Source organism: Clupea harengus, chromosome 8 (genome assembly GCF_900700415.2).
Source record: "Clupea harengus chromosome 8, Ch_v2.0.2, whole genome shotgun sequence".
Lineage (NCBI taxonomy): Eukaryota > Metazoa > Chordata > Actinopteri > Clupeiformes > Clupeidae > Clupea > Clupea harengus.
Genome location: NC_045159.1, coordinates 29,931,911 through 29,959,906, shown reverse-complemented (window position 1 = coordinate 29,959,906; position 27,996 = coordinate 29,931,911). Strand labels below are relative to the sequence as shown.

At 40.7% G+C, this 27,996-nt stretch overlaps 2 protein-coding genes across 2 annotated transcripts; both read left to right on the top strand.

Moving 5' to 3' along the window:
• Window positions 1–389: 389 nt before the first annotated feature.
• LOC105896793 (myelin protein zero-like protein 1) lies at window positions 390–17,675 on the top strand. Its single transcript, XM_031572773.2, has 10 exons — window positions 390–486; window positions 963–1,048; window positions 1,090–1,201; window positions 1,361–1,544; window positions 2,576–2,637; window positions 6,127–6,297; window positions 8,065–8,277; window positions 8,487–8,616; window positions 15,158–15,266; window positions 15,596–17,675. Exons 1-10 carry the CDS (start codon window positions 390–392, stop codon window positions 15,692–15,694), a joined length of 1,263 nt encoding a protein of 420 aa, XP_031428633.1. The 3' UTR covers window positions 15,695–17,675.
• A 1,231-nt stretch (window positions 17,676–18,906) lies between these two features.
• Window positions 18,907–24,166, top strand: lrrc32 (leucine rich repeat containing 32). Its single transcript, XM_031572676.1, is given in 7 exon segments — window positions 18,907–20,064; window positions 20,800–20,891; window positions 21,595–21,680; window positions 21,682–21,876; window positions 21,878–21,982; window positions 21,984–23,193; window positions 23,196–24,166. Coding segments are annotated over 6 exon segments (1,965 nt in total). The 5' UTR covers window positions 18,907–20,064; window positions 20,800–20,803; the 3' UTR covers window positions 23,477–24,166.
• Window positions 24,167–27,996: the final 3,830 nt, after the last annotated feature.

Sequence of the window (27,996 nt, the reverse complement as noted above, 5' to 3'; positions counted from 1 at the left end):
GTTTAGTGTTTGGTGATTTAATGCATATCCCATTCCAGATATAGGACAAAATAATTCTTGCCTCAGGATATCTCACGATATTATTCACACTGTCTCAAATTCTGGATATGGACCTATTATGCTCCGTACCTGTGGCGTGTCCAGTCAACCAGTCAACCAATCAGACTTGGGCAGTGATGGTTTGTGATTGGCGCATGCAAAGGGAGGAATATGTCACCACGCCTATATATCCAAGATCCACGCCTAAGTGAAAAGTTTACTTTATCACCAGAGTTTAAGATAACCCGCCCAAGGCAGGCTGTTTCTGCCAGATGCTTTTGCTGTAAAAAAGGCCCTTAGTCTGCCATCATTATTTTTACTGCTGCTGATTTTCCATATTTTGTTTAGAAATGCCGGTTGGTTACTTTTATGTCCACAAGGCTGGAATTCTCACGATCAAGACAGGAAGGAAGTGGTCTGCATCCGAAGCAGTAGCACAAGCAGAAGGCACCATAGACATAGTATACACTATACATGTATACTATGTCTATGGAAGGCACACTCAGGCACAAACCCATCGTCGGGCTCGTATGCCAGAGCCAACAAGGGCCACCACTGCAGATCCAATTAAATATGAATCCCGATTATATGTACAGCATATTTGAGGGGTTCAGATATCTCATTTATTATACTAAATAATGTTTTTTTTGTGTGTTTGTGTTTGCTCTTTATATATTATATGGGAGAGCTAATATTTCGACATGTTTCGAATATTTTCAGAATGGTATGAATTTCAAAGCATTTCTCGAGCTTCAGGCCTCTGCCATTGGAGTCGCAGTTTCTCCTTTCTTCAGTTCATGTGTGTACGCATGGATCAAAGTGTCTGTGGAGGACCGCATAGTCTCCCTATCAAGCTTGCTTTTTATAAATCCCAAAGTTTGCTTAGAGAGTGGTGTACGCCTTCTTGTGTGTCTACGCCCCAGGTCCTCCGAGAACTTGCTGCCTGCTGAAGATGCAAGAGGAAAGGCAAGGCAAGGCGACCAATCAGAGACCTGTGTCCATGGTGTTCGTGAGGACAGAGACCTGTGTCCATGGTGTTCGTGAGGACAGAGACCTGTGTCCATGGTGTTCGTGAGGACAGAGACTGTGTCCATGGTGTTCGTGAGGACAGAGACCTGTGTCCATGGTGTTCGTGAGGACAGAGACTGTGTCCTTGGTGTTCGTGAGGACAGAGACCTGTGTCCATGGTGTTCGTGAGGACAGAGACCTGTGTCCATGGTGTTCGTGAGGACAGAGACTGTGTCCTTGGTGTTCGTGAGGACAGAGACCTGTGTCCATGGTGTTCGTGAGGACAGAGACCTGTGTCCATGGTGTTCGTGAGGACAGAGACCTGTGTCCATGGTGTTCGTGAGGACAGAGACCTGTGTCCATGGTGTTCGTGAGGACAGAGACTGTGTCCTTGGTGTTCGTGAGGCAACCAATCAGAGACCTGTGTCCATGGTGTTCGTGAGGACAGAGACCTGTGTCCATGGTGTTCGTGAGGGAGGGGCGTGTCCTTGGTGTTCGTGAGGGAGGGGGGGCGTGGACCAGGGAAAGAGCCAGAAGGGGAAAACAGGGGCATCCTGTGCCATGTCATGACTGGAGGATGGTGGCTGATTTGGACAAACAGAACAGCTCACATTCACAGACATTGTAACAACAGCACAGAGGTCTGACATCATCCTGTGGTCACCCAGGACCAAGAGGATCATTTTTTATAGAATGTACTGTGCCATGGGAAGACAGCTGCTAGGAAGCCCAAGAGAGGAAAAGATCGAAGCATGTCACCTTGATGATGGCCAACTGCTGTCAGCAAGGCTAGCAAACATGGCTATTTTCCCAGTCGAGATGGGAAGCCAAGGCCTTCCCGGTCCAATCAGCATGGTGGATGTTTAGTGCTCTTGGGGGTGACTACTGCACTGACAACTGCAAGTGCAGAAGATCTCCGTGGCTGCAGAGTGAGCATCCTTTTGGGTGTGGATGAGGAGAGACGGTGATTGCTGGAGACCAATCCCAGACACCCAGTGACTGATCACTACTGCGCCCCCCCCCCCCATCTTGAGAGTGCACTGAGCTAGGGGGTTGAGACACTAGGACTGATGCCCTCGGCTGACGATGGTAGTGGTGTAGCAGCCTAAACATTTGACCCTGTCATAACATACTCAGTTAACACTCTCAGGTTAATGTTTCCAACACTTGTCAACATTATGATGATGTAATGTTTGCAGTCATTGTGAGAAAAACTGATAAGTGTGACAACATAACCTGATCTCTCCTACTTCGTGATGATGCCGTCTGTCGCAGAGTGAGAAACCCTATGTAAGGTTCACTACAATCTGATCTTATCTGAACTTATCCCTAGATATACTCAAAGATAATAGATTCCTATAACGTCTTGCGTCACATGCCCCGCCCATCTAGCCTGAGGAAAATACGGAAGCGTAGAAAACATTGAAGAGGTAACGTTAACGACAGTTAGGGTATCTGTTAATGTCACAGCCTCGAAATCTGATTGCAGTTTGTATTACTATATGGTTACAAAAATATGGATTCTTAGATTCATAAGCAGAAGACATTACAGTCTCTTACTATGTGGAGTCATAGTATATTTACTCTCCGGTAAGCACAATACTTTTCTAACTAACGTTAGCAGGCTAAGAAACAGGCTAACTGAAGTAACCTTAGGTCAAACGCTGTTTCTGCTAATATTAGCCAAGTGCATTTACCTTCTAGTTCGTTGCCATGAATGTCGTTTCAGGCTTTTCTTGCGGTTTTTCATGATTAGTCTAGGTGCTAATGAACAAGTCGCGACATTCACCAACGTTATTAAGAACCGAAGTGCTGGTCTGTTAAGCCAACGTTAGCAATCAACCGGTCCGTGGAACTTAGCGATAGTAACGTTATAATGCAACATTGTCTTTGGTAACGTTAGCTAACAGTGCACATGTCGCTGTAAAGAAACATATCGTTAAATCACCGTCTTTTGTTAGCGCCAGTCTTACATTTTGGTTGGTTTGGTTACAACGTTCTCTAACTGAACTGGCTAGCAAGGGTGCTAATGTGCTAAGTTAGCTAACTAGCATTCTAGCCAGTGATTGTAAAATAAATCTAGTGGACTGCCGGAGTGGGTACCAAAAGAAAAGTCAGCCCCATCTCTATCGCACCCCGTGCTGGATGCAGCTTAGGACCACCCACTATCTATTCTGAAATTGCGTAGTGGTTTTTGTGTTAATTTTAATGCACGTTATGCAGGTTTTTACCTTGGTGTATGGTTATAGGTAACGATATGCTTTTTAAGGTGGAGTTTTGTTGGTTACTTCCCTATAAGATCATGAAACCCCAAATGTTGATGCATGTGTGGTGGACATGAGACCGATAAACACACCTGCCGTTTCCACTAGCCGTCTAGGTTATCCACTATGTAGTTTTGTGATCCGGCCGAAACTCTGTGAAAATGTAAGAACACGTTTTACAGCACGGTCGTTACAAATGTATGTGACATCAGCTAGCACCTCTTGGCTGCTAGCTAGTTAACGTAACTGGTTAGATTAAATGTATTGTGGCTGCTAAACAAATTGTCCTGCCTGATTTATTTGTTTTTGGTCTCGTTCCCCAATTAGGCCATGTTACAATTATTTACTACTAATCGAGCAGTTTAATACCAGGCGTACTAGACCATGTTTCTACCCTCACACTGTCGGATGGATGAAAACCACAAGCTTTATGAACACCAACATGTTTGAAAGTGACAAATTGGAAATTGTTATTAACGTTTTGTTAACCCATCTCCGCCCTTTATCTGCCATAAGATGCCTAGGACTAAACATCAACCTGCCGCATGAAGCTAAATTGAAGCATTTGTTATTCTGAACAAACCCTGATTTGTGCATTGTGTTCCTTCAGTTTAGGCATGTTAATATGGCCCACCCTGGTTTGAAAGCAAAACACCACATGTATTGGGACTTACCCTATCTGTCCGTCCACGAGAGTACGGGGATGAAAAGGGGAGAATAAACGTGCCACTCCAAATGCTGAATCACAAAGTAACCTGTTGTGTGTTCAACAATGCAGCTTCCCTGATCTGAATCTGTGCCTACATAGTGGCTAACTTTTTATGCCTGGTTGGTTTTTTGAACTGTGTAATGAATTGGTAGACGGTACACATCAAGGATGGTAGATCCCAAATGGTATCTTCAAAAGAGACAAGGCAATGAAGTATGTCTAATATTTATTTCTTATAATTTATTTATTTATTTTATTCCACACAGTCTACCACAGACCACGTATGACTCATTTATTGGATTCAGGAACAGGTTTTCCAGCTTCATTGAACTTGGAGGCCTTGTCTGATAAAACCAAAATAAGAGTTTTTAGCTCTAAACTGTGACTGGTATCAATGACAGAGAAATCTGCAGGCTGTTTGTCTTTCTGACAGATTAGAGAATGAAGGACAATTTGGAACCCTGTAAATATCAGAGAGGCGTTTAGGAGGGGTTCCTTCATGCCGAAGGAATATCTCTGAATGTACAAATATTATAAACTTCTTTCCCTCCTTTTGGTTAGCAATGTGCATTTCAGACAACTTGCCAATTTATCTATTTTGTTTCTGATTTGAAGAAAACAATTCGTTTATTTGAGGTGGTGCAACTAGCTGTCTGGAATCGGTTTGCGGTTGCTACATACGCAATTTCCTTGATGGCAAATAAAATCCTGTTATAGAAATAACAGTTGACATTGTAAAATACTGTTATCTAGAAATTACTGATTCTTAATGGAATATCTAGCGTATTTTTCAGCCATCACTACTGCAACACTTCCTACTTGAGTTTTCATGAACTTCCTCCAAAAAACGGAATATTCCACACAGTATTTGCATTTGCAACAGGTCCATATACCTGCCATTAACACTCCATATCACCTGAATCTCCCAGGAACGTCATGTTTTCATATACCTGCCATCAACACTCCATATCACCTGAATCTCCCAGAACGTCATGTTTTCAAATGCGGAGGCAACCTCTATTACTATATTAGGAAAATCGCTGTAAAGGTTAGGGGGGAAAACGAATCGTCAAATTCTCGGGCGAATTGTTTGTGTGTGTGTGTGTGTGTGTGTGTGTGTGCGCGTGTGTGTGTGTGTTTGTTTGTGTTTGTTTGTGTGTCTGTCTTTCTCTCTCCCTGTATGTCTCATTCTCTGTAGTAGTAGTAGGTGTGTGTGTGTGTGTGTGTGTGTGTCTCTCTTTCTCTGTAGTAGTAGGCTTATTATTTTTAAGGAGGCTTATTATGTATTAAGACTGGCGCTATTACACAATGTGTTTCATCCATAAGCTTACTGTAGTCTCCTCAACCCTCAGATCACTTACATTTTTATGCATTTTGATGTGGATGATATTATGGATAATTTTCTGCTGGCTAAGTTGGCTAGTTCAAATTGAAATGGATATACAGAAGACATTTTTGTGTTCAAGTAAAGTGAATTGGGCCATGGTCAAACAGCAGCCATTCATTACCTAGACTGCTTTCTGGCATACTAGATCAATGATTTAAATCATTTTAGAGTAACTAAGTAACATTGTATATGTCTAATGTGATGTCTATGGAGCCTACCAGAGGGTAACAGTTATCTATTGGCCTACATGACTGGAGGTCATGTTACAGGTCCCTCTTAATGATGAATGATTATAATGCAAAAACATGTTATAGGTCTAATCATAGAGATTTCCTCCTGAAAATCACAAACATAAAACTTCAGAATGACTACAAATTTAACTGCAATATTTTGAAGAAATCCTGTTACAAATGCAGTCTTAATCGTACTCCAAAAACACCAGTCTCACCAGAAGGTCATATCTGAGACTGACCAAATAGGGTACATTATTGAAAGAAAGGGAGTCAAAGACAAGCATGGCAATATTTTGTTGTTGATCTGTAAAACAGTGAAATAACTAAGCTGTTGTACATCTTTATTTATTGATTCACTGACTTACTGGTTCTAATTGGTAGTAACTTTCAGCACTGAATTTAGATGTTCCTGGTGTTTTTGTTTTGTCTCGAAAACAATACACAGTATTTCTAACACTTTTTGAATTGCCTAACTGTTATCCTCAGGTACACTTTTGGTCACTGCTATTGAGGTGTATGCACCAGAGGACGCGCTCTTTGAAAATGGGACCACAGGAATACTTAAATGTTCTTTCAAATCAAAAGAAGTTGTCAGCAGTGGAGCTTCGGTTACTTGGTCGTTCACACCGGAAGGAGCTTCAGACAAAACAACTTCCAGTAAGATTGGCACACATTTTTTCAATCTTAGCACATTTCTCCTCTGACTTTCTGAAGGATATTGTGTGCTCTTTGAGCAAGGTATACTACGAATATTGTTACCTGTAAAATGGTGCAGTTGTTTGTCAAGGATTTGGGAATTTCTCTTGATAACCCACATTTTTTGTTTGGAGTACCGTTCTTACTTTAGAATGTGCATAATATGTTCTTATTTATTCAGAATGGGTGTGTCACAATATGTGCCTTATTACCTGAACTCTTACCGTGTCCAAATAGCATCTGATGCGAGTGAGCAACAGTGACTGAATCAGATAGATTTAATTGTTTCAGTTATGTCCTAACTGGTTCTGATTATTTATTTGATGCTCGCATTGGCAAATGGAAAAAAACATTTTAAGCAGTTATAGCTCACCAATTGGGTTCTAACTAGAGATGAAAATGTATTAGGACAGTTATTAGTAAGTGGTAAATGGACTGCATTTATGTAGAGCTTTTATACTCCTAGTACTCAAAGCGCTTTACAGATTAATCCCTTAGACATCTACCCATTCACACACCGATGGCGGAGGCTACTATCTAAGGTCCCAACCGGCACATCGGAGTGGTTGGGGGTTCAGTCGCTCAAGTACTGAAACATTTTTATATTGAAAACCACAAATTTAGCTGCACAATGCACTTTGTGTTTGCATAATAACATTATGTAAACATATGAAAACCATAAAATGTGCATTAAAGTAACACTATGGAGTTTCTGGAGCTGCCAGCTAGGGGGCTTACTTTCTGCTGGACTATTCAGTAACTTAGTTGCTGTCTTGCTTTGTCTTGTGTTGCACTTGCTTGATGTTTGACTGTGTTAGGCAAGCTAGCCAACGTAGCAATAACATTACAAAGAAGCCAACGCGAGACCACTTACTACTAGCATCAATGTCCAAGCGTGTTATAACAAGCTTGCTAACATCGCTAACGAGATGTCTTGCTAGCCAAACCTGTTGAAATTTGCTTACTTTGTTTATGACAAACTAGCGAGTCAACCACTTTCCTAACACTTTCAAACATCAAGCAAGTGCAACACAAGACAAAGCAGTCCTTGAGACCGGTAATGGATTCCTCCCTAGTTCTAAGATGACGTGAAGGACATGCGTGTCATCAATTTCAATGGAAACAGAAAGCCACTGATGTGACACAATTCGTTGCACTAGTCGAATGGTCAGATGCTGTTAGGACATAGTGTCATTCACTTTAAGTTCAATTTTAGTTATATAGCGCCAAAACAATCAAATTGTCTTAAGGCGCTTTACAGAGCCCAGTGCCTGGAGCCCCTTAGAGCAAGCACAATGGCAAGAGGGGCAAGGAAAACCCCCCCCCCCGTTAATCAGTAGTGAACCTTAAGCAGCATTAGGTAAATGTACATTTATATATATATATATATATATATATATATATATATATATACACACAAACATTATATGGTATGATACATATACAAAACAAGCTTAGTGGGTAAACTGTCTGCTAATAGGGTTACTGTTACAGGGGTAAGAAGTAGGAACAGAAAAATGAAAAACAGAAAAGTCGGTGGTGGCAACAATAATATATATATTGTATATAAATACTAGCATAGGCATAACATGTATTGTTTACATTAAAATCTCTCCAGAGTAACTAAAGTGCAATTTTGCTCGGTGTGTTGGGTTGTGATTTCAAGATCAAGTAAGTAGAGGTTCCAACAATGCCTTATAACTGTTCAATTTTTTTGCTCTTTGCAGTTCTTCTATTATACCGGCGGCAATTCATACCCAGGATCTCTTGCTCAGTTTCAAAAACGAGTAGTTTGGGCAGGGGACCTGAACAGAAAAGATGCATCAATCGAAGTTGCTCAGATGCAGTTTAGTGACAATGGCACATACCAGTGTGATGTGAAAAATCCACCAGATATTACAGGATCTGCATCACAAATAAAAGTTAGGGTTGTTATGAAAGGTGAGTCCAATATAATTATTGTCTTGTTTATGTTCACAGAATATTGGGAATACCTCTCAAAGGCCTGTATAAATCCTGGTAACTGTGATGCATGTATCAATGTAGAAAATAAGTGACTGAATGCTGTCTTTCAGTACAGTTGGCATTAGTTGTAGATGTTGTGTCTTTCTCTGAGTAGTCTTCTAACACCATTGATCTTTATTTTTCAGAGTCCCTACCTCAAAGCAGCCCAGCTATTATTGCTGTTGGAGTGATAGCAGCTGTTATATGCCTCGTTATCATTGCCGTTGTCACTTATTTGATGATAAGGAGGCAGGGGCCAAGTCGTGACTATGATGGGTAAGCTATTTCAAAAAAAGCTATTTCCTGATGGGGGCTGGGAAGTATGTTACAAATATTGCTCTGAGTTATCTGTTGCTGAAAGCCAGGTGTAGGGCAGGTTTAGCCAAAGAGTCCTTCAGCCTTCCAATAATGGCCTTGGTATTTTATATTATATGTGCTCAAACAGCTAAACACAACCATCACTTGGTTTTGACCAATAACGCTGTGAGACCCAAGTTTATTTCACACCAAATCATTTAGCAAAATGTTGCCGTCATTCATAGCACTTTCAGGGTTGCAAAAACGTGAGGGGCACCGCACTGCCTTTTTTGTTGAAGCCTACTATTTAAAAAAGAGCAGTTTGTTGTGCTGTTGTTGCTAGGCAACCACTGAATCAGCTGTGACGTTGCTATTAAAGGGAAATGTCTGGATTTTTAGACCTGTATAAGTCCAAATTTGTACTTAAGACAATTAAAGATCAAAATCAGTCCAGCATTAAGTCAGAACCGGCACTTTTCTGCTCGGAGTTGAAATTTTTTCAAAGTGCTCCTACCAAAACGTGAGGCACAGTGGGTGTCTAAAAGGCTGCTCTAAGCTGTCTCACTTCGGTCCCTCTGAGAACTGAGGTTTCAAAGAAACTGGACGTTCTCCTTCGGTCCCTCTGAGAACTGAGGTTTCAAAGAGACTGGACGTTCCCCTTCGGTCACTTCGTGAGACACAGCTCACATATGGAGATGTTGAAAAGGTGAATGTGAAAAGGCTATAAAGCAACCTGCGTCTTGCCCAGTGAAACCCCATAGGCAAAGCCTACATGCCACCAGGCCCTGTTCGCAAAACGACGGTTTTACTGCGCAAACAACGCTTTATCCAGTATAGCAGTCGAAAATCCGTCCGCTCACTGGGCAAGACGGGCAGGTCTAATGCCATTGTTCATGGATGGTGCCAGATAGCTAGCTAGGGACTGCTCAACACTGGGGCATTGATGCCAGGCACATTTGTTGGTTGTTTCCATGTTCTGGAACAGATGGAAGCCTAAAGTTGGGCCTCGAGCTGAGTAGGATCTGTCCCATGTTGCTGACGCATAGCAGTGACATCATCAACTTAGTCAGGGAAGGGTGGAATTCCATGCCAGGATAAAGACTGCATCTCGGGGAGGAGTTTGCCATCCATCCAATTCCTTTATGGTGGTGCAGGGGCTACTGACCAATCAACCCCTAGGTGTACTGCAGCCCTGAGGCAGGTGTCCAGAGAATCTGGCCTAGCCTGTAGTGTGCTGGCCGTCTGGAGAGGAGAGGAGAGGCTGTAGTGTGCTGGCCGTCTGGAGAGGAGAGGAGAGGCTGTAGTGTGCTGGCCGTCTGGAGAGGAGAGGCTGTAGTGTGCTGGCCGTCTGGAGAGGAGAGGAGAGGATGAGCCTGTAGTGTGCTGGCCGTCTGGAGAGGAAAGGATGAGGAGAGGAGAGGATGGAGAGAGGATGGGAGAGAGGATGGGAGAGGAGAGGAGAGGAGAGGATGAGCCTGTAGTTATGAGGGGGGGGGGGGGCAACTAGTTATGAGGGGGGGGGGGGCACTGTAGGCAGTGAGTTCTAGAGCCCCTCCCCTGCCCCATGGTGGTTGCAGGTGTTTCAGTGACGTAGACGCATGCATCTGGTTCCCCTCTGTGAGCTGTGTCTCATGAAGTGACGTGTTTCAGTGACGCAGACGCATGCATCTGGTTCCCCTCTGTGAGCTGTGTCTCATGAAGTGACGTAGACGCATGCATCTCGTTCCCCTGTGTGAGCTGTGTCTCATGAAGTGACGCAGACGCATGCATCTCGTTCCCCTGTGTGAGCCGTGTCTCATGAAGTGACGCAGACGCATGCATCTCGTTCCCCTGTGTGAGCTGTGTCTTGTGAAGTGACCAGAGGAGAACACACTGTGTGTTGGGCCTATGAGGAGTCTGTATATGAGCTGCTATCTATCAAAAAGCCTATAAAAGTGTTGGCTGCCATTCGCTTGGAGGTAGTCACCTTGAGCAGCGATATACAGCTCCCAACACTCCTGCCACGCTCGGAAAGTTCCCTGGAGGTCCCCATTCTTTAAGCACACCCAGCACCATCTGTGGGCAACGTTCAGTTTGTGTTTTATCTTTGGAAGGAGGAAGAAGTCGCAGGGAGCCAAATCCAGGCAAACTTTAGATCGCGTAGGGTTTTTTGCTGTTTATAGCTAAATTCATAGCAAATCAGTTACTAGGCTTAGTAATGGGAAAAGTTTGGAAATTTGAAAGCAGAAACCCTGACTAAATACACATTCATTAAAAATGAAATGCTACCTGGCCTTTATAAAAACACTAAGCCATTATTGGAAGGTTTAGGATCCTAGTCTGTGTTGGTGAAACGACCTGCATTGATTAGGCAGGTTATGCTCCACTCCAGTGGTGTCTATAATATCCACCAATCCTGTTCCAGCATGTTCCAAGAGCAGAGCAGCATGTCACTCGCATGTGATTATTAGAACAACATTCCTAATAGTGATTTTGGATGTTAGCACTGTCTGTCGAAGACCTAAACACAAATGTCTTCAATTAGCCAAGGCTAGCCATATTTGCCTTGCTGCTGCATATTCTGCACATCATGTTGTTAATTCATTTGATACTGCACCTCAGTGCCGAGGCTGTTGGGCCGGTCTTTCCTAGGAGCAAAGCACCTTTCATGGTCACATAGTGGTGATACTGGTGTTTTACGATGATTTTGTATCAGTATTGTATCATTTTATCAGTAATAAGTTATCCCAGACTTTTAACTTTGTATCCTTTGTTTGGCAAGGGTACACGTTTCATCTGCATGTTTTGCCCTGCTTCTTTGCTACAACAGCGTGACCTCAGCTGAAATGCCACAGTCCAATACAAACCAGCCTATTAAGTGGATTGGATAAGGGGGGGGAGAACTGTTATGATGTGAAAAGAAGTGCATCATCTTGCCGTTTGGTGCCTTCTCTCCAGCCTACTGCCTATGGTCACATGTCAATTAACTACTACCACAGACACTTGCTGCTGTTCATGTCTCATGCTCTGTGTGACGTTAACGAGGTGAAGTCAAAGTGGCAGTCCCTTACTAGCCCTCTAATCTTCTCTGTTGTTAATATCTCTATTTGCCAACACACTCACTCACAGCCCGTTTGCATGGAAACTAAGTGTTTGAACCTTCCCCTTGATGTCTTATTGCTTGATTGCAAACAAATAGGCTAACAATTGTTAATGCCTTTTTGTTTTTTTCTGTATAACTCAACTGAAATGCCAAGACAAAAAAACCTTGGAAATTGATAATGAAAATGGAAAGATAGATTTTTAGTTGGCCTCTTATCTGTACTGCAAGTACTGAGTTGGAGTTATAAATAAAAAAACTACATAAAAACAGAAAAGCCCCGATCATCTCGACATTGCCCCAGAAAAGTGCTAAGTCCTGCAGTAAAATTCCCACAGTACTAGTTTTCTTTAAGATAGTTGTAAAGGTTTGAACTTCTCGTCAGTCAGTCCTGCCTCTTGTGCTTAGAGAAGAAGAAGAAGTAACCCACGAGATGGTCACACTGGTCATTTCTCTAAAACTAGGGGGCCCAATCTCAAAACTCAAATAGCTACATTGTGTGTCAACATCCTGTTTTACCTTTTAGTCAAGGTCACCCGAAACTGAGTTTAACATAGCTTCTCCCCTACCAAAGTTAAAACTGTGGCATACCACTTTTCATGTGATGGTTTGATTTACAATTTTTACATTTCTATGATAAGAGGTGTTAGTACTACATTTACTAGCTTTGAGATTTGGCCAGAATGGGTAATGGGTTTGGGGCAAGTTGTTGTCACATGTTGGGTTGACTATTCAAAGCCCTGGCAGGTTTTCTCCCCTGAGTGGGAGATGCACCTAATAGGGATCATCAGTAGGTCAGCAGACATTCACTTTGGTTCATTGGAAAGTGGTCCTATGTGGGAGGGAAGAAAAGTGTCCACGTTTGAGTTTGGGAGAGAAGGAGGACAACTAATAAGCATTACATTAAACATTCAAACCACTCGTCAGATGAGAACAAGCGTTTCTGCCTTGTCTGTCAAACTATTGGCTGTCAAACAGCTGGCCAAAAGACTCTTGCCAAGTTCAGTTATTGTAAACAAATACACCGCTACAACCATAGAGATATCACGAATACTGGCAATGTACTACTTGTACACAATCCATTGGGTCTTCTGATGCTAGCCAGGTACAGTGAATAACATAATATAGGCTCTGCTACTTAATGATTTTAGCCTACCTACCTGTAGAATTTTTTCATTTTTATAGAAGTTGTATTTACAGTGCAGTAGGCTACAAAATATTTAGTATTTAAACATAGGCCCACTGCTGGGTAATCTTTGAAAAGATTTCGTAATGTGAGTCTTCCTAATTTTTTAAAACAGCTGTTAATTAAACATTTTAAAGGGAAAATAGACGTAACATTTGAGTGGTTGTGTTTATGAATAAAAAAAAGCATGAAGGACAAGATGCATCATGACTCATCAAGAATCGTCCGATAATCAAATCATTGCTCTCTGAATAGTAATCGATTCATGTGGCCAGTGATGATTGACACATTTTCACATGTAATATATCATAAACTATACATATAAATACAAATAAAGTGTAGAACTAATAATACAGTATACCGTATGTAAGGGATAATGGGTGCTGAGGTGTCCCGTTATACGAAAATAGAGAGGAATATTTTCGTATAACGGGACACCTCAAAAGACGTTATCCCACGTGTACCCCGGTTGCCACAGGTGTAGTTAGGCATGCATGCATGTATAGCCCACAGAGGACACATTTGGTTCAGTTTAAAAAGAAGCCAACCTGTTTAGCTTATAGTGCTTCTTTCTTTTGGACAAAGGATAATTTGCCTAGTTATAATTGAGTCCATTGTTGCTAAGCCCAATTCATTTAGCTTGCTAGCTGTTTCTGATTGTACGCTTGCTAGCCTGCCAGCTTGCTAGTTCTCCAGATAACATGTTATTTTACCACAGAATTCAACACGTTTGCTAGTTCTCCAGATAACATGTTATTTTACCACAGAATTCAACACGTTTGCTAGTTCTCCAGATAACATGTTATTTCACCACGGAATTCAACACGTTTGCTAGTTCTCCAGATAACATGTTATTTCACCACGGAATTCAACACGTTTGCACCACTTGGCAAAATTAAGAGAATGAGCTCAATGGCTTCATTCGCCGAGCAAAACAATGCCACAGGGCTCTTCATTTAGGGGGGTTTAGTACTTACTCGAAATTAACTTATCTAAGATAAGACACAAACCAGGTACTTAGGATACCTGTGTACGAACATCAGAGGGGTCTTTTCAACGTACACATTAGAGGGACTGCTAGAGGAACGTGATGAGAACGTCGCTCCATTCAATAGAAAGTGGAATGAATTCTAATGCAGGACTATGCCTTTTAACCCAGGCAAATATGGGTACGCACACCCATTTGAATTTGACGTTAAGCACACAGCCATCGTTGCGGTGCAGATCCACCAGTACTCATGAGAAGTCCAATACTAAATATTCACTGCAAATACTAAGAAGCAGCAAACGTTTATTTTGTGGCAAGAAAGGGAGAGAGCATTCAAGCCTTTTATTTCAGAAGATGGAAGTGATTTGGATATAGACCAGGTTGCACAATATGCATTGGTAAAAGAGACGTCAAGTAGTGTCATCTTCAACAACAGTCACCTGTGTAAAATCACACACAAAGCAAGCTTTAGCTCTCCACACAAAGCAAACTTTGTTTGCTAGCATTAAATAAGTGTTTTGGTCTGCTTTCCACTTCCATCCATGCAGTCTAAGATGAGTCAACCCGACATTACAATAAAAAAAACAGCAAAGAAACCGCAATGTTCTGAGGCTTCGGCAGCGTCGAGCATGGCTTTCACCTAACACCCTCCTCACTTTCATTGCTAACAACTCATCCCTGTTGTGTCACTTTGCTTTTCCTCAATTTTCACTTTTGAAAACGGTCATATAGCAAAATCATCATTTGAACCTATTAGCATTTCATTTTTTTTTTTTTTTCAAATTTACCGTAGGGCTGTTGTTTTAGCAGGGACTTAAAGTCTATATGAAAGTGCCTGACCATTGTAGTAGAATGTATTGCTTAAAGTTAGTCACTCCCAGTCAGAAGCAGTTCACACTGTTATTTAATTTAAAAAAAGGTACCAAATCAGAGACTGTGTAGAATGTACTCTACATGCAGTCATTTGTATTCAAACTGTAATTGTGTGTGACAATCTTGATTTTTTTTTTTTGTTGTTGTTGTCTTATTTAGAATACATGTCCATTCAAGTACAGTGAATACTTCCCATTTCTGATCGCTCCTTTCTCATGTCATCTTGTGTTTTATCTCCATCTTTGCGTGCGTGTGCTTGTGGTTGCTTGTGTGTGTGTGTGTGTGAATCTGCCATGTGCTATGTGCAATTGCTTCCTGAAACCTCTCAAAATGAAATCCATCCCAATACTGCCAACACAAACACGATACTTGGCAAAATCGCTACTCAAACTAGCTGCAACTCCAATGAGACCATTAGCTCCCAAAACCTGCGTCCAGGAAAGAAGGTTCCAGAATCCAGTATGGAGAGTTCACGGTGTAGCAGCCCATCTGCTCCGGTCCAGGTAGGAGTACTCCAGTCCTGCTGCCCCTCCGGTTCTTGTCCCCGGGTCCCGTGGTCTGCTTCTGTCCCTATGCTTGTTCACTTGTTCCTGTCAAACACAAACAAATTGCTGCATTTTTTAGAGGGAGGGAATGTAAAGGTGGCTTCATATTTTTTACATGTGGTGTTTCTCATTGCTGGTGACTGGGAATATCTTTGTCCTCTCCTAGAATCTGGTGTAATGGGTTGTAATGGTCCGTCCTCTTTTACGGCAACATAAAAGGCATTTGAAGTCTATTAGCGGTGTGTCAGCAATGGATGTCTTTTTCTCAAATGTATTTCTGATTTCCAGGACCGGTGATTTATGCTCAGCTCGATCATTCTGGCCCCAAGAACGCAAACTTCCACAAGATGGAGCCAGTGGTCTACGCTGACATCCGCAAAAACTAAATAATCGACACGAGACCAGACGGGGACCGGCCTATAGGAGTCATTGTTCGCTGCTTTTGGATGGAGTACTGCTTTTGATGGTTTTGTTTTAAAATGTGATGCATTGTGGTTTATAAGTTGCATGTCTGTGTCAAGTTATATATGTAGAGACCTTAGCAGTCTAGATAACTAGATCTTACAATGTAAGTCATTTGGCTGGAAGATTGATATGATTGGCCATATAATTTTGGATGCTCGTAGTGTTGGTCTTGCGCACTATTAGCATCTCACTAGGTCACTATGAAGGTATTGCTATAGTGGCTGTATCCTCTGGGTTGCAGTATATCTAACAGTTTCTTGTAAATACCAGTACTAATGTTGAATAATGACAGTAGATAGGAATGAGAAATTTGACCACAGAGCAATGTGAACAGAATTTTATTGTACATAAATGTTGTGCTTGCCTGTAATTTATTAAGAAACAATTGCAAATAGTTACTTCAACATCGGAATATGATACCGTGGGAAGGTGAGAGTATCATAACGCCTCAGAAAAGTAAAACAGGCAATCCTTGTTTTAAACTTAACACTCAGACAAATTTTGCAAATTTTATATTTGTTTTTCTCTGCTTTTAAGGCCACCTTTGTAATTATAATTTTAAAAGATGTGTGTATTTCTTTTATATATATTGCATTTTTTTTTATTTTTTTTTTTAGCTTTGGTTGTCAAACTTTAATTTCAGATTTATCACTGTTAAACCTTTGGCGAATTTGACCAATGCATATCTTGTATGCAGATACCGTGCATATTAGTGTCACACCAAGGCATGAAAACACCCAAAGAATGTTAGACTTGCTACTGACTTTTTGTAAATTACCACCACAAATATTGTTAACTTGAACCATAATTAGTTTGTTACTTCCAACCAGTTTGCAGTTAAATTCCAGCTAGTTCTTCTCTAAGTGTCTTAATTTGTCTGCCAGTGTTGACAACAAAGCTTGTATGGTCAGTGCTTGTTATACTATGTGTCAACAGTGAAAGCCATTCCTTTTCAGGTTTGTGTAAGGTCTGCTTAACCAATGACCTTGCCTGATCTAGTGATCCATTCCATTTAAGTCCAATAAGTAGAAGAGCGTGTGTTTGTGAGAGTTTTTGGTGTTGGAAACGCCAGTGATAAAAGACTGCCATAGTTTGTGCACAGGCATGAACATCAGTGTAAGCAAATGGTGTACTTTGCTAGGTGGTTAGAGGGTTATTATTTCTGTCAAGTTCTTGTTGACAGTTGCTGTACACACTTAATGGCCTTCATGACACATGCATATGCAGGTTTACTCTTTCGGGTGACCATTTTGTTACTAGTGCCTGTTCGCTTAAAAATGGCACCACAGTCTTGCAGTACCATGTCTTAAGAAGTTTTCAGTGTATTTTATCATGAAATATTTTAATTGTTTTCATGTTTTACATTTGCCTTTGGCTGTATTTGGTACATCCCATCATGTCTGTGCTTTGTAAACACCATTATACAGCTTTATACACAGGTTTACCTTAACTTACTTTGTAGACATTCCTAAACCAGTGATCAAATGCTGGATTGTTTATTTTGCATATTGTCTATATTGTCTAACTGTCCAATGCCTTTTTCTAATTTCCAAATGGCTTTGTTTTCTGAATGCATTGCTATCAAGCATTCCATTTAAAGAATGAAATATAACGTTGTTTTAAGGTATGCATCTATTTTCAATATTATTTGTCATAACTGCACTACTTCCTGTGTATTAGTTGCAACAAGCACTACTAAATGTGTTATATTTGCCCCTGTGTCTCAGAACTGGAATGACATAAAATAGTGCCTTTTGCATTTCATCTACTAACTTAAATGTCCGAAACTCACTGAAGCCGAGAAGTCAGTTTTACTTGTTTCATTGTACTTTTGTTTATGAAAACACATGTACATGTACCAGATGCTCCAATTTTATATAAAATAAATGTCAAAGTTACTTACATTCGTTTTTTTGATATGTTGCTTGTGATCTCAATGGTGGCGAGGCAGCAAAGCTGGATAGGCACCCATTGTGTTACTATATATTCTTATTAATCATCATCTTTATTTTCTTCCTCCTTCCGCCGTTGGAGTCTATGGCAGCCCCTAGTTACCTGTGGTCAACAGTTTGAAATTTGGCACACTGTGCCTGGAGCACTCTAGCGCCACCAATGGGTCAAAGTTGGAAATGCGTTCATGCATGTAACATTTTCAACTGTATAACTGAATGCCCAAAATGAAGCACCCTTGCATTCCTTCAATCAAGCCAAGTGCAATGCCATTTCAATTTCAACATGGAATTTCAACCATATTGGAGCTATTAGCACAATTCAACTCTCTGGACACATCCTTTGTTAATCATTAAGACACCAACGGAATGATGCTTGATAATGGGGCTGTGTAGCTTTATATGAATAATTAAATATCAGTTATTCCCAGCAGTAATATCTATTAGTGCCAGCAAAACAATAGGGGAAGTGACTATTTAATCCAGCCTAAGAAGAACATATCATTTAGTTTAGAGTCAGTCAAATGATTGGAGGAGTTAGTGACACTTACAGAAACATTCACAAACAAGGAAAGAACACCTATGTGTTTCAATTAATTGCACTGCTAAAAGCAACATTGTTACCTCCATCAAGTTGGTTATGTTTTCATTCCCGTTTGTTGGTTTGTTTATCTCAGCAGGATCTGCAAAAACTGAAACTTGATGAAGGGGTGAAACATGGGCCGAGGTAGAACCCATTAATAGAATGGCTTCCATGATTTTGCTTTGAGATCAACTTTATTGATTCAGGTTATCATAGTTTGAAATTGAAAAATTAAATTTGAATAGTTTAGATTTTTTGTAACAAACCAGAATGATGTTGCACAGATGATATCACCATTTGATGTGCCTCTCCGAGCTGACCAAATAGCTGGTTGAATATTTGATGGCATGGTGATGACGGTTACAAGTCAGGGCGTGTGGGGCAGTAGCTACCACTCACAGGTAGAGTTGTCAGGGCTAACACGAAGGACAAGACATATCGTGTCATGGGTGAGTGCAGGGATTGGCTGGACATGTGATGCGAGTTGCTGTCTGTTCATGTAACCAAGAGAAGTTTCATAATTTTGAAATGGCTTGACATTATTACAGTGAGTAGATTACTGCTGTTCAAACACTGGAAAATATGTGCTGTCGAATAATTTCACCGTACAGTTGTAATTTTGGAAAATCTTTTTTATGGGATTTTACATTTGCATGCTTTCCAATAAGAATGCAACCAACTCCTTTTCAACTCCTCTCCGACTGACACCATTCATGTCGACCAGGTAAGGCAAGGCCACAGTTGAAATCATACACACATTTGTTTTCTGAGAGATGAATGTGGTATTTTTGTCCAAAATCTGCCTGGTTTGTACATCCTGAACAGTTGTCATAATCACCACAATTCCTGCTGTGGTGCTTTAAAGTGTAAGTGCACCCTAAAGATGTTTTACTCTAAACTAAATGATATGACCTATTCAGTTTAAATGAGAGATTCATGTATCCACTGCAACCTTCACCGTGTGGAATGGTAGGTGATGACTGAGTGACGTTTTTAGATTTGCAACAAAGACTGAATAGACTGTTTATATGTTCTTAATCTTATCCACGGTTCTCACTTTATATTTCAGTTGCGATTGAACACATTAATACTGGTGTTAATATTGACAAGATTTGCGCTTTATAAAAATCTGCATTTTAAGGGTTGAAAATGGATCAACACACTACAAACTTAAATATACTGTTTAAAATCATCCTGAACCTTGCGAGGCTGATGCTGACGTCGAGTAAACCGTTTGGTACAAACTTACTTCAAGATATTCAAAGCCTATTGGAGAGATTGTTTTTTTATCTCCACCTGCTGGTTGGAACGTTGCTTTCAATGCTGACGTGAAATATTCGGGACTAGGAACAAACAATGATAACTTGCTCAGAGCTAACAGCCTATTCAGTTTGAATGAGCGGTTTATGAATGAACGGCTTCTTTCATTCGCATGCTAATTGAACGTCTATCTAAGAGCACGTTGCAAGATGCGAAATTGTTGCGAAAGAAAATGTACGCTCCTATTTCTGTTTGCGTGTGTTTGAGTGATGAGGAGGGAGAGAGTGGAAGAGAGTCAAAATCCCAAATAAGGCATGGACTAAAACGGAAAGGGGAAAAACAATGATTCAGGATATTCCCACAGGATGTGTTGGCTGAAACTGGAAATGAAAGGTGTAGGAGTGAGCCCGCTGCACGGACAGTGAGGATGTGAGAGAACTAGCGTGTCGGACCAGTATGTTCATCAGCAGCACATAGTAGGATACAACGCACAATAAAGGTAAAGTTCGGCGTTGCAAATGGGTTGTCTGTTGTAATTCAATCTTATTTTGTACTGCGTGCAATTCGCTTCAGATTAAAAGTTTCATGTCTCTGAAGCGACAGGAATTTAGTGTTTTTTTTAAAAGACCATAATATGGTTAGGGCATATAGCTGCTGGTGGACACACAAGGATTTTTATCTTCGATTGTAGAAAACATTAGGCTTTTCAGATTGTAGGTCATTTGGATAGTATGACATTTCATGTGGATTTTATTGATCAACCTCACAGTTTTTAACAATTATATAACTGAGTGTAATAGAGCCTAGCCAATAGCCAAAATGTTGGTCTCAATTAAGGTTATTGTCCTTAAGTCTAGACATTACTTTGTTAAGGTTGCAACCTGCATAGTCTCTGTTTGAATGTAATCTGTAGGTGTTTCCTCTTAAAGGCATTAAGAAGAAGTGTTGGTGGAAATGATTAAATTACTTTGTGTGGAATAACACAATAGGAAACTGGTGTTCTATTAATAGAATGTGGTGGTTTCTATTTGAAGTGTATCACTTTTAAAAGGCACTGAGAGCCTTGCAAATGATGCCTAAACACATAGATTAAAAACAGCCTAGTCATAGGTCAGGCCATGACATTTAGGGACTACTTCCCTGCTGAAAACGTTATTTGCTTGTTCAGTCTAGCTTGTCACCCAGTCTTTGACCGAAGCATTATGTACTCCCTTACACGTTGTGCTCTTTACAGAACCATGGGTGCCAGGTTCTGGTTTATTTTGGTTATTGCCAATGAAGTGGCTGCCTTCACACGTCCACACCAACCTCCACCATGTGAAGTGGGTAAGTGATTACTGAGTGACGATTTTAGATTTTTGTAACAAAAAACTGAATAGACTGTTTTTTTATGTTTTAAATCTCATCCACAGTTCTCACATTATATTGTAATAAGATGCTTGCGTGTTTTTGAAAAAATAACAACAGTTTGCAGAGCTTTGCCTTTGAGTGGTAAGAGAGTGGGCTTAGACTCTATCCCCCGTATTTGGAAGAACACTTTGAGCCACTGCGCCCAAATGGAGTTGATCAAATGCTAATGCCTTGGGCTGTGCCCCAATTGGAATGCCCTTACCGCCCGTGCGGAGCGTATGCATTTGAACAACAAAGTATTATAGACTGTACAATACATTTGGACTCTATGCTAGCTGAGTCTGCTCTTCTCTAAAATGCTAGCCAAATAAAACATAAATGATGTTCTATGTGTATTTTGTACCAAGCAGGAAATCATTTTGGTTGTAGCAATTCATTCATGCCAGCATAAATAGATACTGCTTTAATGCTTAGTCAAGCTCTGCAATTTTTTGCAATTTCTCTGTAATTACCTACATTAATCCACTCTGTGGTTTTTAATTTAAATCATACACTAAGGAAGTAGCTCTTTGTTTTGAACAAATATTACATTCACTTTTTTGTAACTATTTTGATTTCCTCAAGTCATAAGATTAACATCTACAGTCCTGACCTGCTATCAACCTCTTCTTTCGCCAGGTCCAGATGGATGTGTTTTGCAATGACATGAACTTAAGAAGCATTCCAGACAAGCTGCCCCCTGGCATTCAAAAACTCGATCTTTCCCCGGAATCTGCTCCAGAATCTCACACATGAAGTCTTGGCCGTCTACACCAGCGTTCACCACCTGAACCTTCATTCAAACAAGATTCATTTCATCCAGCCGGGGATCTTCAAGGCCCTTACCAATCTTCAAGTCCTGGATCTTTCGCAGAACAACCTGGATGCTTTTGCTGCACTGAAAACAGATGTGGGCCGTCTCCCCCTCTGTGGAGAGCCTTGATTTATCTGCCAATGGACTGTACACGGGCATGAGCGACTACTTTCTGCGAGATGCCCCCGCATTGAGGAACTTATCTCTAGACGGAAAACAGCATCACAAAGATAGACAAGAGCACTTTTGCTGGATCTTCAGAACTCAGAAAAATTAATCTGCATAATAATGTCATTCTCGAGATTAAGGAGGGTGCATTTGAATCCTTGATTAATCTCTCTGATCTTGACTTGTCCATGAACTCTATTACCTGCATCACTGACTTTAATCTCTCCCAACTTAAATTGCTGAACCTCAGTAAAAACAGTCTGGAGCTCTTCCAAGCCATCGACATAGACACCGAATATGAACTCCTTTACCTAGATTTGAGGGAAAATAAAATCCCTTACTTTCCCGTTCTCCCTCAGATGAACAGGCTAATGTACCTTGATTTGTCTAGAAACCGCCTGAGAGGTGTTAATACCTCAGGCACTGCTGAAGAAGGAGAGCACCTGACCGAGAGTTCCTTTAAAACTCAGTTCTCTCAGCTTCTTTACTTAGATATGAGCTTCAATCAAATCATGTCTTTGCCTTCATTTTTCTTCAAACACATGATATTACTTGAGACACTCAATATTAGCAATAATTGTTTAGAGACATTTAGTGTCAGCCATGAAACCACTTTACCTTCATTGAAAACCCTTGACCTCAGTTTCAATGCAATGCAGAACCTCTCCTTCGAGCAGAACACACTCCTCTCGTTGGAGAGCCTGTACCTACAGGGCAATTATCTAAGCACTTTGGACTCCAGTATATTCTACAGACTGCCTTACATAAGAGAACTGCATCTTCAACAGAACTACCTGAGAATCTGTGAATCTCAGCCTGAGGTTAGCCCGAGGCCACAGGCCCATGGCTGTGTGTCATTCTCCTCCATACCAACCCTTCAGTATCTGTCCCTCTCTGGGAACAGTCTTGAGTCTGTGCCTCAGTATGCCTTCTATGGCAGTCCCCTGCATGTACTGGATCTGGCATGGAACCCAGGCTTAACTATTCACCAGCATGCATTCTGTGGTTTAGAAACATCCCTGACTCACCTGACCTTGAAAGAGAATCGTCTTCGAACCCTTAACACTGACCTATCTTTTTTAAGTAAGCTCAGATTTGTGGATCTGTCCATCAATAGCTTAAATTCCCTTCCTTTGAGGAGCAAAGACTCGTCAATTGAATTCCTGAATTTACAGAACAATAGTCTGGCCACCCTAGATTATGACACAGTAGTGGTTTTGGAGCGGACACTGAAAGTTCTCTACATGGGTTCAAACCCCTCAGCTGCTGCAGTAACCCCAGGTTCCTGGACATGGTTCAGGGGTCAGAGGTGGTGATTCCTGATATCGCTAGGGTTACGTGTCAGTACACACTGGACTCAAAGGATGTGGAGATCAATATTGCAAAGGTGTTGCAGGAATACTGCAAGGCACTGGACAGTAAAAGCTTGAACATCCTCATTGTCGTGGTAACCTCTGTGGGTTTGCTTGTGATATTAGTCGTAGCCTTTAAGCTCTGCCACATGAGGAGGCGGAGACTCAACAGTAGCTTTAAGGCATGACACAACGATCAGGAGATTTCTACAGTATGAACAGTAGCTTTAAGGCATGAAACAACGATCAGGAGATTTCTACAGTATGAACAGTAGCTTTAAGGCATGAAACAACGATCAGGAGATTTCTACAGTATGACCAGTAAGGGAGGTTCATAAGAAAACAACTGCATTAAAAAAAGGACACAAGTATCTTACATAGATTTCACAGATATTTGTAGGCTCTCTGGATGAATTAAGACTTTCAGAGTAGACATAACATGAAATGGAAATGATATAACTGTCATTAGACATGATACTTTCAACTTTTAAATGAAAGTTGTATGACTCTGCACTTTTTTTGTATAAAAACACTACATTTTCTTAGGTAGCACTTTAATGATTTTGCCATGTGAAAATGTGTTGAAGATGTTCAGGAGTCACAAACTATGAGAATATAAGAAGAACAGGAAGAAAAAGATTAATTTAGCCCATGTTTAAAGTTTTGTTTTTAATATCAGTAAATAACTGTATGTTTATGTTTTCACAACCCTACCACACAACATCATTAAATACCAAACTGTGATACATACAATGCATTTTCTTTTATTTACTTTAAAAAAAACGGACTATACCGACAGCTTAGAATTGAGCTGAGGGAGTATTTCCAATGGCGGAAGGTTGGTAGGAACACCTGCATTAAAATGGTTTGTTTTTACAGCTTGCTGGCACAGCGGATTCTTTTCCTGTTATTGACTGAGCTCCGCTAAATGCTTTCTTATGGTCTGAGCAGAACATGTGTTTTTGGGTGCTGTGTACTAGTCATTAGAGCATTGATAAATAGTCACATTTTGTCTAAAAACTAAAACTGATGAAGCTGAAAATCCCACTAAATTGGATGACATTAACATTTTTAACATGAAATATCCAAATTCTTTAAAATGACACTTGCCAGCACTACTGTTAGACACATAGGTACATTATTACTGTTAAGCCCAATTTAAACCAAAAGCAGAACCAGTAGCCATTAGCTACTGTTATAGCCTAGTACAAAATTACACTTTGTATTGCACGTGTATTGTATTACACTGAGTATTGCTTACAAAATGTACACAGCACAATCTAAGAAAGTACTTTTTTTTTTTACCTGGATTCACAAGTGAATTAAGAATACAGCCTACTTCTCAATTTGATTTTCCACTGAAGTCAACTGTGTCATAACAAGGAAGGCTCCTGTTTAAGGAATAGACACTAAGAGGACGGACACTCTTGCCTTCTCCTGGTTCGTTCATGTGGAGCTGACTCATAGTCATGTCTCTCTCACCCTCTTCTGCTTTTCTTGGTTCACATGACCCAACTTCAACTGAAACCTCGAAAGGTCACTTATGGTGACAGTGAAGACCACAAGTTAACATAAAATAGAAATATACCACAAAACTATTTTCCTGAGTCAGTTATCGCTACAAAGACTGTAAATATAGGACTGTTGAATTAAAGTATTTTGTTAACACTTTTGATGCAAAAGCAACAACTCAGTTGGGTTGATATCCATCACTACTCAATGCTCCGGCCATCTGGTTTGACCCTATCAGAGCTGCTCAGATCTTTACACTCGACTGTTTTCAGATATGCCAGACCTTGACAAGTCCTGCTTTTACAAGCTATACAGCATTATTTGATTCATCTCGGAGTGGACATGTTTTGGTTCATCTGTGTATTTTTGTATTTCTATATACATAATTTACCTATAAAAAATGTATTTACTGAGGGTAATTTGATAGCTCAGATGCATTTTGGTCTGTCTAATTTCTGGGTTTCTTTTGATGCCCATGATTGGTATTTACGAACCAAATCAGAATAATCTGTGCTTCTGTAGAAGAATGTGTGTCTATTCTTGAGAACATGTCTTATCTGCCAAGGAAACTTTCTAATGGTCTCTCAAGGGACCTTGTGCTGGTTCCATGTGAAACTAGCAACTAGACCCATTTTTACATCCAGCTTTGCGCCCTTATAGGATTCTTCTAAAAACTACATCCAGGCCCCCAAGGACACAGAAATATAAACTGTCACATATTTAGAGGCATTCTGATGAACGTCTTTCACTAATGGTCCAAAAAATACTGGGTCTGTTGTTTGGTTCCATGGTGCAGTCTCCCACATTTGACACAAACAGCTATTTTCAAGGTAAATTAAAAAATATTCTAAAAAAAGTATAACATGGTCATGGTTCTTCTTCCAATCAAAGTAGGCAGCTACTGGCCAGATTGAGAAACAATGTTAATGATGTGTGAATTCATTGCCATATTGAATAGAACAATTACAGGATACTTCTGCAAATCCCTATGGTCACAGCATACCAGACTGCCGTAGTATGAGACTCCATTAGGCTCCTGTGAGGCTAGAATACTCAAGGGATCACAGTGTTGTTGTTTTTTAAGTCTAAGCTTACTAATAGTCCAATCTGCCATGCACAGATGTACAGTATGGTTATCTCCACTGTCTCAGTGGTTTAATAGCTTATGGTATAGTTGAACATACACCAATAAACTCTTGTGTTCCGGTGAAAACAGCATGATGTGGCTGGTGGTGGGTATATTGTGTGAGGAAAAGGGGTGTACATCTCTCTGCTATGTTTGTTTCAGGATGGTTTCGACCTCTCTATTCCGCTCTAGTTATCAGTCATAAGGTTGCTGTTATCTGCTGCTATCTAAGTCATCCAAATACAGCAGAAAGGGCGTCGCTAGGCTGTAGGCGCTAGCAATAATCTGTACACTGCAAAATGATTTCCCCTCTGCCGAATCTTAAATATCCATGGGTGTTTCTCAGTACTTGTTCAGATATTTCTGAATAAACCAGCGTGGCTCTCACAGTTATTGTCGAAGATTAAAGAGATACAAGATACACTTTGCAATGGCATTTATACTTTTTTTCCACCCGAATGTAATTCATGTAAAATTAGGGTTAAGTGTACGAAACACTGTTACTGTACAGAACACCGTTAAGTTACAGGTACCTAAAAACTAAAAAAAATGGCCTACAGCTAGCTATGGCTAAAAGTGTGTTACCCTGCATGATGATTAGTTTTACGTAATCTACAGATTCTTATTAGTGAAAAAAAGTAGCTAGAATAATGCTAGATCACTTTGGTTACTTTGCCTTCTTGTCTCTTCAGTATTTCTGTTTAATCACTGTCATTAGCCAGTCCCTCCAGATTTGAGCAGTTTTGTGTTTTCACAAATTCAAGGATTTCCCACAATATTTCCCCCAAAAAATCAGTCGTGGAAATTCTGAATTAATTGCGACTGATTGTCTTTAACTCAATTTTAACCATAACTTTTGAGAATTTCCGCAGCAAATTCAGACAAACCCGCACAAGATCCTGGAAGTACTGATTGGCAGTACTTTGCTGTTTTAAACGTACATACTTATATCATTATAGCGCAAATCCTTCAGTTTTTTTTAATGTTGGTTGGACATACAAAAATTCATCAGTGCAGGCGGCAAGATGAATAGGCCTACATACATACTATAAATTAAATTGCTATTTGATAAAGCACCGGATGTAAGATGATGGACCGGTGGCCAAGAAGCAGTTTGTTTAAGTAGTTGTAGGTGCAATGCTTGTTGCTCTCCAAATGAATGAAGAACAGACAGACACTCTGAGGCTCATTTGTATCCATCTCTAGTGATGTCCCTGTACAGCAACAATGTACTAGTTTGTAGCATAGGTAGAAATCACAAATACGTTGAGTGTGCTCTCACCTAAAGCATGGACGCTTCCCATGCAACTATTGAAATGCACATATCATCATAATCATTCTTGCATTCCATTTGGCCTTTAGTAAAGCCTCCACTGCAGTTCCAGAGCTGCATTCTCATGTGGTTTCAATTAAAGGACTAGCTACAGCACACAGCAGCCTGATTTATTTTTCTTCCAGCACATGACCCTCCTCCCCCCCGTCCCCAGGAGCGTCTCTCTCTCTCAGACACGGAGACAATAGAGATCCCTCTCTCTCTCTCTCTCTCTCTCTCTCTCTCTCAGACACGGAGACAATAGAGATCCCTCTCTCTCTCTCCAGCCACCGCTGAATCACTCACTGTTTATCAAGCCCATTTTAGTGCTAGTTGCATTCTTCATTCTTTCATTCTTTTGGCGTCTATGCTGAGAGCATGTTTAAACATTTAAAACAGGCAAAACTCTCAGTAGCTACAAAAAAGTCATAGTATATCCTTATTTCCTGTAGTAAATACTAAAATTCGGAGAATGCTGGCATAGAGTATGGGGTAGAATGAGTGTATGACAGTGTGTGTGTGTGTGTGTGTGTGTGTGTGTGTGTGTGTGTGTGTGGTCTAAAGCTAGCATAGAGTATGGGGTAGAATGAGTGTATGACAGCGTGGTGGGGATGGGTACATGTGGGCCGAGGGTTTCTTCAAGTAGATCGGGTGGAGAGACTACAGCAGCATCCCACAGTGAAGATAGTCTAGACTAGGAGGGTGTGTGTGTGTGTGTGTGTGTGTGTGTGTGAGTGTGTGTGAGTGTGAGTGTGTGT